The 13,649-nt window shown below is 42.8% G+C and overlaps 1 protein-coding gene across 2 annotated transcripts in view; it reads left to right on the top strand.

Moving 5' to 3' along the window:
* Nucleotides 1–13,649, top strand: part of LOC124603563 (FACT complex subunit Ssrp1) — a 91,221-nt gene that overhangs the window by 34,195 nt on the left and 43,377 nt on the right. For both annotated transcript variants that reach the window (XM_047136406.1, XM_047136407.1), the window contains exons 5-6: nucleotides 60–139; nucleotides 317–452. In XM_047136406.1, coding sequence (XP_046992362.1) covers nucleotides 60–139; nucleotides 317–452 — 216 coding nt within the window. The remainder of the gene's footprint in view (nucleotides 1–59; nucleotides 140–316; nucleotides 453–13,649) is intronic.

The following is a 13,649-nucleotide window of genomic DNA, read 5'->3' on the forward strand; positions in this document are numbered from 1 at the left end:
ATTAAAAAAAAATCTGTTGAATGTTAATCTCTGAAACATTATTTGCTGTTCACTTTCAGGTGATGAAACAAGCTAGTGTGATTAGTTTATCTGGAGATGCAATAACGACATTTAAGGAGATTCAGTGCTTAACTCCAAGGTTTGTTTTCTCTGATCCCCTCAAGAGATTATTTTTTCTTCTTCTAAAAAGTTTTCAGTTTATTGAAGTAGTAATATTTCGTTGCATATGTAAAAATTTCATTTCATAACAGTAAATTAGCAACATCTAAGCTGTGTTTTATGAATGTGTAAATTGATTTTATTTATCCTTTTTCAGAGGTCGATATGATATCAAGATTTTTCAGTCATTCTTCCAACTCCATGGTAAAACATTTGATTACAAGATACCTATGTCTACTGTACTACGTCTTTTTGTGCTGCCTCATAAAGATAGTAGACAGATGTTCTTCGTGGTAAGTAATTACTGCATATTTCGTTTTAACTTTTTTGAAGGGACTGCAGAGACTAAGTGAGGTGGCGCCATGGTTAGCACACTGGACTCACGTTTGGGAGGATGACGGTTCAGATTGTGTCTGGCCAACCTGATTTAGGTTTTCCATGATTTACCTAAATTGCTTCAGGCAAATGTCGGGATAATTCCTTTGAAAGAGCGTGGCTGACTTCCTTCCATCCTTCCCTAATCCGTTGGGATCGATGACCTCACTGTTTGGTCCCCTTCCCCAAATCAGCCAACCAAACCAAAGACTACAGTAGAGTGTGAGGGAGCATGTAGATTCACGTAAGATTTTTTGGTCATATGTCATTTTTTATAAAATAAAGAAACTTAAGAGCAATTTCTATTTAAGAATGAAACATTGTTTTGAAGCATAGCTAAAGAATTTTTTTTGGGGAGGGAGATATTTTGGTGAATAATTACTCTAATTAAGTGGTATTGAATGGGCCCTGGGAGCAATAGATGACTGCTGATACTGTATGGAAGATTTGAATGATATGGAGGATTCTGTAAGTGCAGGAGGGAGAGAGAGAGAGAGAGACAGCAAGGAATCACTTAAGAAATGTGATGCATACAGTGAATTGGAGGACAGGGTGCCCAGCCCCTCTTCTCCTATTCATTTTTGCTCTGACAGTCATCGCCACCATTTAAAATTATTCAGTGAGATTATGGTATATTTTTTCTCTTAGATTCAGAAAAGACAAGATTGTGTAAACAAGGTTACAGAAACAACACAGAAAACATTATTGTAGATCCCTGTATTAGCAGAAAATGGTGGAAACAGGAAAAGGAAACAGGAGGTTCATGTTCAAGCCTCTATGCAGAGAACATGAGAGTTTTCGAGAATATTAACTCTTTATTGAAACATTCTTTGAACAAGGCAGCACAAGCAAAATGTGAAAAAATACTAGATGTGCAGTGATGTGTAAAAAAAATGATGTATAGTGAACAACATGCAAAAAGTTTGAAATTGTGCTGAATTTGTTAAATGAAAATGTCATTAAACATCAGCACTCTCTCATTATTTAATAATGTAAAAACTCACATGTTGTTCAGTAGCAGTTGAAATCTAACTGCCAACAGTGGTTTAGTCAAAATATCTACCAGCTGTTCCTCTTCGATCCACTCTTGTGGTACACTGGTTTCACCAGTAGTGGCACTTCAAGAACAGAACTGTGTTATTTGATTGTATTTTGTTCTGAGCAAGTCAAATAACAGTTCCAATTTTGGCTTTTAAACTTATAAACTGAACCAGCAGCATTCATCTTTATTTTGTAAACCCATTTACTGGGAATAGCTCTTCATCTTCTTCTATCATAGCACCTTGAAATGTTTGTGGCTCTTCAGTCTGTTAAAGCAGCAGCAGCAGCAGCAGCAGCAGCTTCATAATATTCATATCTTATTGCGAAAGTTAATAGGAGCAGAAAGCTAAGTGCATTAATATGTAGTAGACAGGCAAGGAGCTCTGAGAAACTGGAGTTGGGGGAGAATTCACATGGCTTGTGTGGTGAAGTAGGCACAACTGTAATGTTCCAGAGCATGCTCTGCAACAGGATATTGTGTGTTGTCAATATACACCATTGTTTTATGCCCATTCATCTTCAGTGATAACTTGCTGGTAGTCATACCAGTGTAGAAGCGTTTCACAGGTGATCTCTCTTTGATATTGTATGTTTTACCAGTTATATGGTGGGATAGGTGGTGGTAGGAAGGTGGATGGGGCAAGTCTTAGAATGAGGTTGGTCACAGGAGTATACATGGCTTAGGACGGTAATGGGTGCAAAGGAACCAGGATACGTGGTGGGGGGAAGCTCCAGAGAAGACGAAAGTGAGAATGGTTGTGTATTGCTGTAAACAGTATGCATCTGAATATGTTTGCCTTTAATGCCAAGGCTGTGTGGAGAGAACATTTGACATGGAAGTGATGGTAACTATCAAAATATAAGTACTGTTGTTTGTTAGCTGGTTTAATGTGATCAGAAGTGTGTAGCTGGTCATTACTCCTTGTTAACCCTAGTCTGTTCTCACAATTTTCATGCAAATTTTTCCATATTTTCCAAACCAATCTTTTTCCTTACTCGTTGCTCTTTTTTTTCCTTCTTTTTTTTCCATCCCCCCCCCCCCCCCCCCACCCTCTCCCGATTATTCTAATACTCCAAACCCTAATCTTTTGTCATGATGAATCCAGTCACATAGTGTCAGAACTAAGGTCCCATATTCTGTCTCTTGAAACCTGCTTGTCCGTGGGAGCCACACCAAAGGCTTGACAAGTCCCTGTTTATGGATTTAATCCCACTCTACATAAGCCTCTTTTGTAGTTTTAAACACAGCTATCTGTTGCACTTACTTGGATAACTGTGACCTATATACCTCATCTGTCAGAGTCCACTGTATCAGACTTCATCAAAATCCTGTACCTATCTGCCCCCTCTTGTTTCCCTGGATGTTACATCTACAAAACCAACTTCAAACTGTAACAATGGGCTGGACATCATATCAAAAAGATATCCTACCGTTTAAACTACTTCAACATTGGTGTTCCCATTCCTGTTTCACTTCATCTCCTTAAACACCCACACTATCAACCACCCTCCTCTCCCACTAACTGAACTTGGCCAACCTTCTTAACAGCCCCCAACCTTCACCACTGCCTCCAAGAGCAATGGTAACTCACGATCACAAGAACCAGCCACACCAATACAGTGTTCTCAGCCTCTCATTTAAGGCCCTCTCCCCTCTTGAACTATCTGTATTAGCCAAGGATCTCACTTTCAGCCCTAAACCTACATTTAATCATGCTGCTTTGGTTAATGACTACTTTCCTTCACTATAATGTCAGCTGGGAATATCACTTTGCAACCCAATCTCAAAACACTTTCTAACAGCAAACCTGACATTGAACGCCGACTTGAGCAATTCCGACCATAACATACATTATTGCCTTACAACTGTTTCTCAGTATCCTACAACATGACTGTAACTTGCCCACTGCAGAACTCCAGACTCTTCATTCCCTAACACCTAATGACTATCGTCACCCTCTTAGCAGACAAGGAATCCTAGCACCATGGTATTTGACAATGGGAGTCTGTAAGAGAGAGTCTATGCCAGCTTTCTGGCACTACTACATAAAGCATCTGCATCAAGATCGCATCCCTGTGATTCAAACTGACTCACAGTTTCACCTTAAAACCTCAGGCCCCTCAGGGACTAACACCTCAATCCACAGCTCTTCTTCTTACCCACCAAGATCAGGCACTCTCACCTTTTTCCTTCTTCCTAAGATCCACAAACCCAATCACACTCTGAGTGTCCCACAGCTGCTGGTTTCCAAGCATTTGCTGAACGTACATCCGCCTTAGTTGACAAACACCTGCAACCTGTAGCATATTGTAGTACAAAGACTCCCCTCCTATATTTCCTAGATAATCTGAAATATGTACCTGTCCTACAACACATCTTACTTGTCACCTCCCGCCATATGGCAACAAACCAAAATTTTTTTGATTAATTATTAATTGTTCATTTACAGAGACATGGAAACATAATCTTGCTTTCATTAAGCATCATTTGACATATCTTAAAAATCTAACACTCTAATTCACTCTTGCATCTGCTTTTGCGTGTGGTTACATACACTCAATCTTCGAGAACGATTAACAGTTTTCAACTATTTCTGCTAAGATAACGGTGCTAAACAAAGGCTAGCTCGGTGCAGCCAGACTGTGTGTGTTATCAGATGACAACATCATGTATGAATAATTGGTTTCCTTAGCATTATATGTAAATTTATGGTTTGTTGCCGAAGAGCAACACCATGCAATAGAGGGCTAATCAAATTTATATGTATGAACAACTACTTTCATCTTTGAGAGGCAGACAAATGTATCGTAGGCATGGCCATGGGAACCAGGATTGATCCTTCATGTGCCAAACGTCTCATGTTGCTTGGAGGTGGCTTTTGTGGAATCCATAAGCCTTTTGCTCCTGGTTTGGTTTAAATACAGTGGTGATATATGTTACATGGTCTCATGATGAGGCTGACCTGTCAAAGTTTTTGGACACTCTAAATATCTTCTCCCAATTAAATTTCGTGTGATCCTGTTTGAAATCCCATACCACTTTCCGTGATGTTGACCTTATTCTCACCCCACCCCCCACCCCCCGCCCCCATCCCCCAAGGGCTCAGCATTCGTTCGCTGGGTACAGGCTTGGTGACCCCAAATTCCTGAGCTGGGAACTGGTAAAATCACCAAATCTCTGTTACCATAAGCTCTGGGCAGGCTTCAGTGACCACCGTGTGGCGCGGTGGTGGAATGTTATGTGTTTTGGAGAACTGGACCCTTCACTTCACTGCATGGACCATGATGAAGGTACACACCTCAAAAAAATACGCAACGACAAAGTGTACAACTTGCTGATGAAGGGAATGGCTGCTGAGGTTAAACAGTCTCTAGCAGGCAATGTCTGTGGCACTTGCTGCCCCTAGTTGTATAAGGTTTGCTCAGGTATGCAGGGCTGTGCCTGGTTCAACATTTGTTTCCCTAGCATCTTGTGGGATCCCTTTGAATGGTCTCATCAGACTACTACTACTACTACTACTACTACTACTACTACTGATGAGATGGTTGTACCATCAGACTATACCTGCACCCACTCATCAAAGAGTGCTCGGTTGGTCAGTCTGCCAGAGTAGTAGTCTCAGAATCATAGTAACATATCATTAGTGTGCCATAACACTTTCATTGTAAAAACTGGGCAAACCTTTGAGACAGTTTATTCTTTCTATGTTCACTAGTGTATTGCTGGGTCCCTAAAAAATATCAAATGACTTTGTAATGGAACACTTCTAGTTGAAACCAGTAGTTCAAACCAAGTATCTAAGATTCTGAGATGTAAGGCCTTAGGTGACTATCCAGTTGAGGCTGAATTGCATAACACCCTGTTACCTGTTCCCTGTTCCAATATAATGAGGCTGGAACCTGTGGAGTTAGGTGAAGATTAAAAAAAAAAAATTGGGAGTCATGGAAGTGCAGAACTATATGACAAGATTCAGTGGAACATAAATCTGCAACATTTATTCTAAAATTTAGTACTCCAGAATTACCTGAACACATCCTTGCACGTTACGTCTGTCTTAAAGTTCACCTGTTTCCTTCTAAACCAATGCAATGCTTCAGATGTCAGATTTGGTCATACCACTATGGGATGTAATGGGAAGGCTACCTGTGGAAATTGTGGAGGTTCAGCTCATGAATCAGGCAATAGTGCATTTCCTCCTAAATGTATGAACAGCTCTGGGGATCACTCAGATAGAGCAGAAAGTGTGAGGTTTACAACAAGGAAAGGAAAATGCAGAAGGTGAAAGTCGCGAGACGCATACCTTAAGGTGAAGCTAAGAAGGCTCTGAAAGCTATGCAATCTCTGGTTTTTGCTACTTCTTTTGCCTCAGCCCTTGAGAAGCCAGTTGCCAAGTGTGATGCCTCCACACAAACTTGGACCACAGATTCAAGTATGAGCACATGTGACTGTCGATGCACCTCTGGGGGAAATGCTACACTTAAACCAGAAATCATTCGGAAACCATCAGCCATATACAGCTGCCCACCATCAGAAGCCTACTAGCCTGTCCCCTCCCCCCTGCAGTGTCAGGTGCTAGAATAGTTCAGTGGCCCTTCCTTGCCTGTTGTAAGAAGTGCCTAATAGGAGCCTTTTTTATTGGGTCAAGTTTTTTTACTTTGGTCTTGTGACTGTCCTTTGGGCTTTTGAAGGTTTTTGCTCTTCTCACTTTCTTTAAATGCTTTTTCTCTCACAATTTTCGGCTTTTTAATGCTGGTCCTCTTTTTGGGTTTGACCTTCACTTTCCATATTTTACTGAGGTGCAGGCCGTTTGGGAAAGTACGCCGTACTGTGATTCATTTCCTCTCCACTGTGTGCTGTTATCGTTTGCACCTGCCAATCAAGTGGATCTAACTGTGCACCAAAAATCAAGTGTGATAGCTGGTCTGTCATGGTGGGATTGTCATGTACCTTCTTGGTGGTATCCCCCTGACAACCCAAGGATCACACTGCTGATGCCTGTCCACTTCGGGGTACGGGGATCCCAGGCAATGAACGGCTACTGTGCCAGGTGGTTTTTGCCTTGGCAGAGTGGTGCCCGTGGGGAGAGTATCTGATCGGAGTGGGTGGCATCGGTGCGGATGATCCAGGATGAAATGGATCAAACTTTTAATGGTGGCTGTGCTAATATGGCCATCTTATCAGTCAGGAACAGTGATTTTAATGCAGAAGTTTGCAATCCTACGGCATTTCCGTCATTGACCATGTCTCAACATGAGAGCCAGGGAAGGAGAAATAGAAGTGGACAGTTTGCCAAGTTCTTGGTTTGTTCCTGCTCTGGCAGCATCTCTTTCACTTCAATGAAGTCGGTGTTTTTCGTTGAAAATATCGAAAATTGGGTTGGGGAAGATGGCAGTAGAGAAGATGAGAAATGTATCTTAGCTGATCAAAACATCACATAAACCAATCATGGGCACTTCATGCCTGTATCAAGGTAAGAGGTATACCAGTCACCATTTCTCCTCATAACAAGCTCAATAGCATTCAAGGTGTTATCTTCCATTAGGACGTAATGCTACAAACTGATGAAGAATTGCATGCTAATTTGCCGCGGCATGGAGTCCATTTTGTTCACTGGATCCAGGAGGGTGCCAAGCACAATAGAGTGGACACTGGAACTTTTATTCTAGCCTTTGATGCTAACATTTTACTTGGGAAGGTTAAGGTCATGGTTTAAAGGTGTGATGTCAGGCCTTACTTTCCACCTCCAATGATGTGTTAAGTGCCAAAGATTAGGATACATATCCTCCCGCTATTCTAATGAGACCATATGCAGGGTAAGTTGATGGGCATCCCATGAGGGCAGCCTGTGTCAGTTGTTCAGAACTGCACCCTCCTTGTTCACTGCAATGCTTGGGGTTCTAGAGAGAGAAGAAAATTCAAGAGTATAAAATGCTTGACCACCCGTATTACCAAGATGCAAGGAAAAAATTGGAAAGACTTCATCCGACTAATATAGCCTCCAATTTTTCAACTGCCATGTCCACACCTTGCATGATGACAAGGTCTCGCATGACATCTCCAGGCTCTGGTCGTATTCCAAGATCTGCCCCATTGTTGGCAGAGGGAATGTCAGCTTCCTCATCCACTACACCAACAGCACCAGCAGTTTCCACACCATCGTGCAGCCAGAGATGCTTAGTCATCCTAGAGATGCCTAGTTATCCTCTGGTGTCAGGGTTGAGGACACCTGTCAAGTTGGCCCCTTCTCAAGACAAGAAACAGCAGCCACAAGCTGTGGCTCGAAGAAAAGTACAGTCCTCTTCTCTCCTGGAAGATAAAATGGGGAAATCTTCACAAAAATCAGTCTCAGAAAGACAAGCTACTTTCTGAGGCTTCGGATGCTCTGCTCCCCAGCCCTGCAGTGGTTGAGCCTGTACACATGACAATGGATCATGCAGTCAGGTGGACAATGACCTTGTAACGAAGTAATCACATCTATCTTTTTCATTTGCCACTTTCTCAGACCTGACTCCAATGCTCTTTCAATGAAACTGTAATGGCTATTGTTGCCATTTGACAGAACTTGTCAGGAACTTGTCATTTAATGGCATTTTGCTCGGTAATTGGCATAATACTTTAGGAATCACGATCTATGGCAACACACCTCTGTGCTCCGAAAAACTACCGACTGTACTGTACCAATCATGGTAATGATGAGAGAGCGTCTGGTGGGATCTGTACCTTCATACACTCTGATATTTTCAGTGAGCAGATGCCTCTTACCACTGCATTAGAGGCTGTGGCCATTAGTGCTATCTGTCAGTTCGGGTGACAATATGTAATGTTTATTTACCCTAGATGGATCTTTCCATTACCATGAGCAGTTAGTGGCACAGGTCCCTGCCACCTTCTTTTGTTATTGGAGGACTTTAATCTCACAATCCTCTGTGAGGTGGTGACACTATGTATCACAGAGACTGAGTTCTAGAACACCTTGTTTCAGAATTGGACTTCTGCCTATTCAACACTGGAGCTGCAACACATTTCAGTGTGGCCCACAGATCGTTTTCAGCTATTGATCTCGCAGTTTGCAGCCTGAGTATCTTACCCCTGATTCAGTGGCACATCCATGGTGATCTTTGTGACGGTGAACTTTTCCTATCATTCTCTCCCTCTCCACCCACAGACATCTAGAACATTCTCCATGTTGGTCACTTCAGAAAGCTGATTGGCAGGCTTTCTCCTCTGCAGCCACTTTTGCAGCCAGTTGTGTGATGGATATTGACAAATTGATACAAGGTATTATTGATACTATTGTCCATGCTGCTGCTGCTGCTGCTGATACCCTACTCCTTCGGCCCATCCCGATTACTGTCTGTGCTTGGTTGTTTGAACATATAGCCACAGCTATCAGGGAATGTCGCAAGGTACTTCAATGGCACAAGTGCTATTCCTCTATCGATAATTTAATACCATTCAAGAGACTCCTGGCAAAAGTGAAGTTTTTAATAAAGAAAAGGAAGCAGGAGTGCTGGAGCAGTATGTCTCAACTATGTTATCCCACACCCCATCATCCTAAGTATGGACTAAACTCTGCCACATTTGTGGCCATCATCCACTTACGGTGGGTCCTGGCATCCTTCTCAAACGTAACATCTGCACTGATTCTATGGTACTTGGCAAAAGTTTTGCGGCAAACTTCACTGAAGTGTCTGCTTGTAATAATTATCATCCTCATTTCCTGACCCGGAATCACCTTACTGAGTGACGCACATTATCTTTCCACTCATACGGCTTTGTATCATATAATGCCCATTTTAGTGAATGGGAGCTTTGCAGCACTTTCGCAGTGTGTTGTGATACAGTCCCTGGACCCAACAAAATGCACAACCAAATGCTCAAACATCTTCGTGCCAACAGCATGAAACATATCCTTGGACATTTTAACCGCATTTGGCGGGAGGAATATTTCCCTCTCAATGACAGGAAGGTGGTGGTATTCCTGCCCTAAAACAAGGAAAAGACTCACATATTTTAACTAACTACCAGCAAATCTGACGAATGAGCTACGTAGTTAATTTGAATGAATGATCAACCTCCATCTTTGTTGGTGCCTTGAAGTCTGAGGGCATATATCAAGATGCCAAAACAGCTTTTTGGCTTTCCGGTCCACCATAGATCACCTGGTTCGTTTGGAATCCGTAGTGCACAATACGTCTGTGCATTGCCAACAGCTGATTGCTGTATTCTTTGATCTACCAAAGGCATACAATGCCACCTGGCAACATCACATCCTATCTACACTGCATGAGTGGGGTTTTCGGAGCAGTTTGCCAATTTTTATCCAGTATTTCCCATCTCTCTGATTTTTTCGGGTCCGATAGCTTCGACTCTCGGCAACCAATATGTACAGGAAACTGGAGTCCCTCAGGGATCAGTTCTGAGTGTAACGCTGTTTGCTGTTGCCATCACTGGTATTGTAAATGCAGTGGGCATCACAGTCTGTCCGTCATGTTATGTGGATGACTTTTATCTGAACTATGCCTCTGCATCACAGTGTGCCAACTTCAGGGGGCTGTCTGGAGAGTATGATTGAGTCCTTAATCACTATCAATTTTCTCTTGCGAAATCATGAGTTGTGCACTTTTGTCAATTCTCGACTGTGCACCTACTCCCAGAGATTTATCTTGGTGACCAGTTACTTGAAGCCATTGAAACTTTCCAGTTATTAAGTATTTTATTTGGCCAAAAGCTAACTTGGCTGATGCATGTCTGCTGGCTCAAGGCAACTTGCAGGAAGAATCTGAATGCTCTTTATTTTCTTACTCACTCTTCGTTCTGGGATTTTAAAAGTGCTGATTTTATCCCGCTTGGACTGTGAATGTGTTGCCTATGGGTCAGCATCACCATCCTTACTGAGCCTGCTGAACCCTGTTCATCACACTGATATGCAGTTGGCAGCAGGGGCCTTCCATACGAGTCCTGTTGACGGCCTCCTGGCAGACCGCAGTGTCTCACTGCTGTGGTTAAGATGAAAGCAGCTTCTGGCAAGTTACTTAGTCACAATGTCATAGGCCTACCCATGCATGTCACTGAACTCTGTTCCACAACCAGCAGTGCATACGGTTTGCGCATCGCCAAAAACTGGGAAGACCATCTCGGATCTGACTCGATATTCTACTGAAGGACCTCGAACAGGCTCCATTAGTCTGTGTACCTAGTGCTCTCTTTCGACACCTCCAGTGGGCTGTATCGTGTCCTGTGATACGGATGGACATTTTTTGTGGCCCCAAGAATGGTCCTGATCATACCCGTCTCCGCACTTGTTCCTTTCAATCCTCTTCAATTATTCTAATTCAGTATACATCTACACTGGTGGATCGAAAGTCAGTGACAGGGTTGATTACACTGCACATGCAAGAGAACACAGAAAGCACTCTCTGTCAAGTGCCATCTCTCAGGTTTTGCTGTGTGTTAAATCCCAGCTACAACAAACTTTCTTATCTGTAGCAATTCCACGAGTTGCTTAAAAGTCATAACCCTGTGCTTGTTCCAAAACTCTTTTAGTCACCAACATCCAGGACCTACTGGCTGACCTCTACAGTTATTGAAAGACAATGACCTTCATCTGGACACTGAGTCACATAAGCATTCCAGGAAATGAACTTGTTGACCGTCTAACTAAAGTTGCAACTACAGGAGATCAACTTGACATCTGGATACTGGGCACAAACTTAAGATTACAAATTTGATGCAATATTTTGAGGCTATGGATATTGGAATGGCAGGCTACTACAAAACAAGTTCAGAATGATTAGAGGGTTCACTAAGATGTGGCATATCCTCCTCACTGCAGCTGCGGTAGTCCATTGACAGTAGCGCATGTTCTAGTTGAGTCGCCCTGCTGGCCAATCTACGGCATGCCATCAGCTTGCGTACCTCTTACCTTAGATCCTTGCAATGACATGACAGCCACTACCAAAGAGTTGCATTTTCTGAGGGAGAGTGGATTTTATTATAGCCTATAACAGTCTTCCAATTCCAGTGTCAGAGGTGGTTGTGGGGGTGAGAGCCTCCCGTTGTGGCAGGTACCCACCAAGTGACCACAGGCTACTTTCTTCCCCTCTAACCTTGATGTGTCTTCAGCTCCTCTTGTGCAACTTGCTGCCTGGGTTATCTCTATTTTCTGTTATCTGTCTTGTTATAACTACTGTCACGCCATTTTAAGCTCTTTGACTTGCTTATGTAGTTTGAGCAGCAAAGTCTCCATTTTCTTCACTTTTTACATTTTTCTCTCCTGATAAGGAGGGACTGATGACCCAGTAGTGTAGTCGCTTTAACATATAATCACCTTCTTCAAGCAGTGGTTAATGGTAGACCATGAAGATGGATGATTCTGAGAGAAAATTGGTTGCAGTACAGTTAACTGGCTGTTTTTGAACAAAAGGATTGTGTACAGGAGATGGTGATCCACATCGGTTGCAGTACAGTTAACTGGCTGTTTTTGAACAAAAGGATTGTGTACAGGAGATGGTGATCCACATCACTTGTGAGATACAATGGGCTGCTGCAGGGTCTATCCTCTGGTCTAGTAATTGCCTCAGACGATGGACTGTATCTTGGTGGAATGACAACTGTCACTTGGCAGAGCCAGAGAAACAGGTCTGCGGAACTTCAAACATCATACAACTACAGAAAACCTTAATGCTTTCAGATCTATGAGAGCACATGCTAGGTGAATGATAAAAGAATGGAAGAAAGATACTTGGAAGGAATTCATGACTTCTATTAAGTAAACCACTTCCATTGTGCAGGTTTAAGAATCAATAAGGTGGATAATCAAAAAGATTTTGGGCTTGCAGCCGGTCATCGTCAGCTTCCATCCACGATATTTCGACTGGACAACTGCCAGCCATCCTCAAGTGAGCTGACGAAGACGCCCTCTGTTCCATAATATATAGCGTGCAGCGAGTATTCCGCACATGTGTCAAAATCATATGGAGAGACGAACCACACCGCCCGCCAGCAGCGCCCTCGCTGGTGGAACTGCAAAACTCAGCTGTCTTCGGCATTGTCAATTGCCGCGGCCATGGGAGTACTCTGATGTCTTCGTCTGGAGCAGATCTTAGATGACGGGGTTCCACGCATTATCTAGCTGGTAGCCATTGTCACGGTTGATAAGATTGTCTGTCTTATGAATTTCCACTGATTCTTTTATGACGGAGTCTCAAAAGGATGTTGCTGTGGCCAAAATTGTCTTGTCATACTCCATTGAGTGTCCAGTGGAAATGCGGTGCTCAGCAATTGCAGACTTGCTAGGTTGCAAAAGGTGAGTACAGCGCTGATGTTCAGTGCAACGTTCTTCTACTGTTCGCAATGTTTGTCCTATATATGACATGCCACACTGACAAGGTATTTTATAAATTCCTGCCTTCCGCAATACCAGATCGTCTTTCGCTGATCCCAGCAGGTTGGAAATCTTCGATGGTGGACGGAAAATTACTTTCACTTCGAAACTGTGGAGGATTCTTGCAATTTTGAAGGAAATGTTGCCAACAAAGGGAAGAAAATCTAAAGATTTAGTAGATGTGCTCTCTTCTCTCTCCACTCCCTGTTTCTCTGGCTTAATTGCAAGTGCCTTGCTAATTTGTCGGGTAGAATATCCATTCTCTTTGAAAACCCGCTTCAGATGGGCAAGCTCTTGAGGCAAACTATCTGCATCTGACACAACATGAACTTGGTGTACAAGTGTTTTAAGTACACTCATTGTTTGCGATGGGTGATGGCAGCTGGACAAATTTAAATACAAATCAGTATGTGTGGGCTTACGATAAACCGTTTCTCTAATTCCATGGTAAACCGAATGTTCTCATGAATGGAGTTGAGGTGATCTAAATACTCCATTAATTTTTCTTCTCCATGAGACCACACTACGAAAGTGTCATCCACGTACCTCCAAAAAACAGTTGGTTTGAGGGCTGCTGATTCAAGTGCTCTCTCCTCAAAATCCTCCATAAAAAGGTTGGCCACCAAGGGAGACAAGGGGCTACCCATGGCGACGCCGTCAATCTGTTCAAAATATTCTTGGTTGAAC

This window comes from Schistocerca americana, chromosome 1 (assembly GCF_021461395.2).
Source record: "Schistocerca americana isolate TAMUIC-IGC-003095 chromosome 1, iqSchAmer2.1, whole genome shotgun sequence".
Taxonomy (NCBI): Eukaryota; Metazoa; Arthropoda; class Insecta; order Orthoptera; family Acrididae; genus Schistocerca; species Schistocerca americana.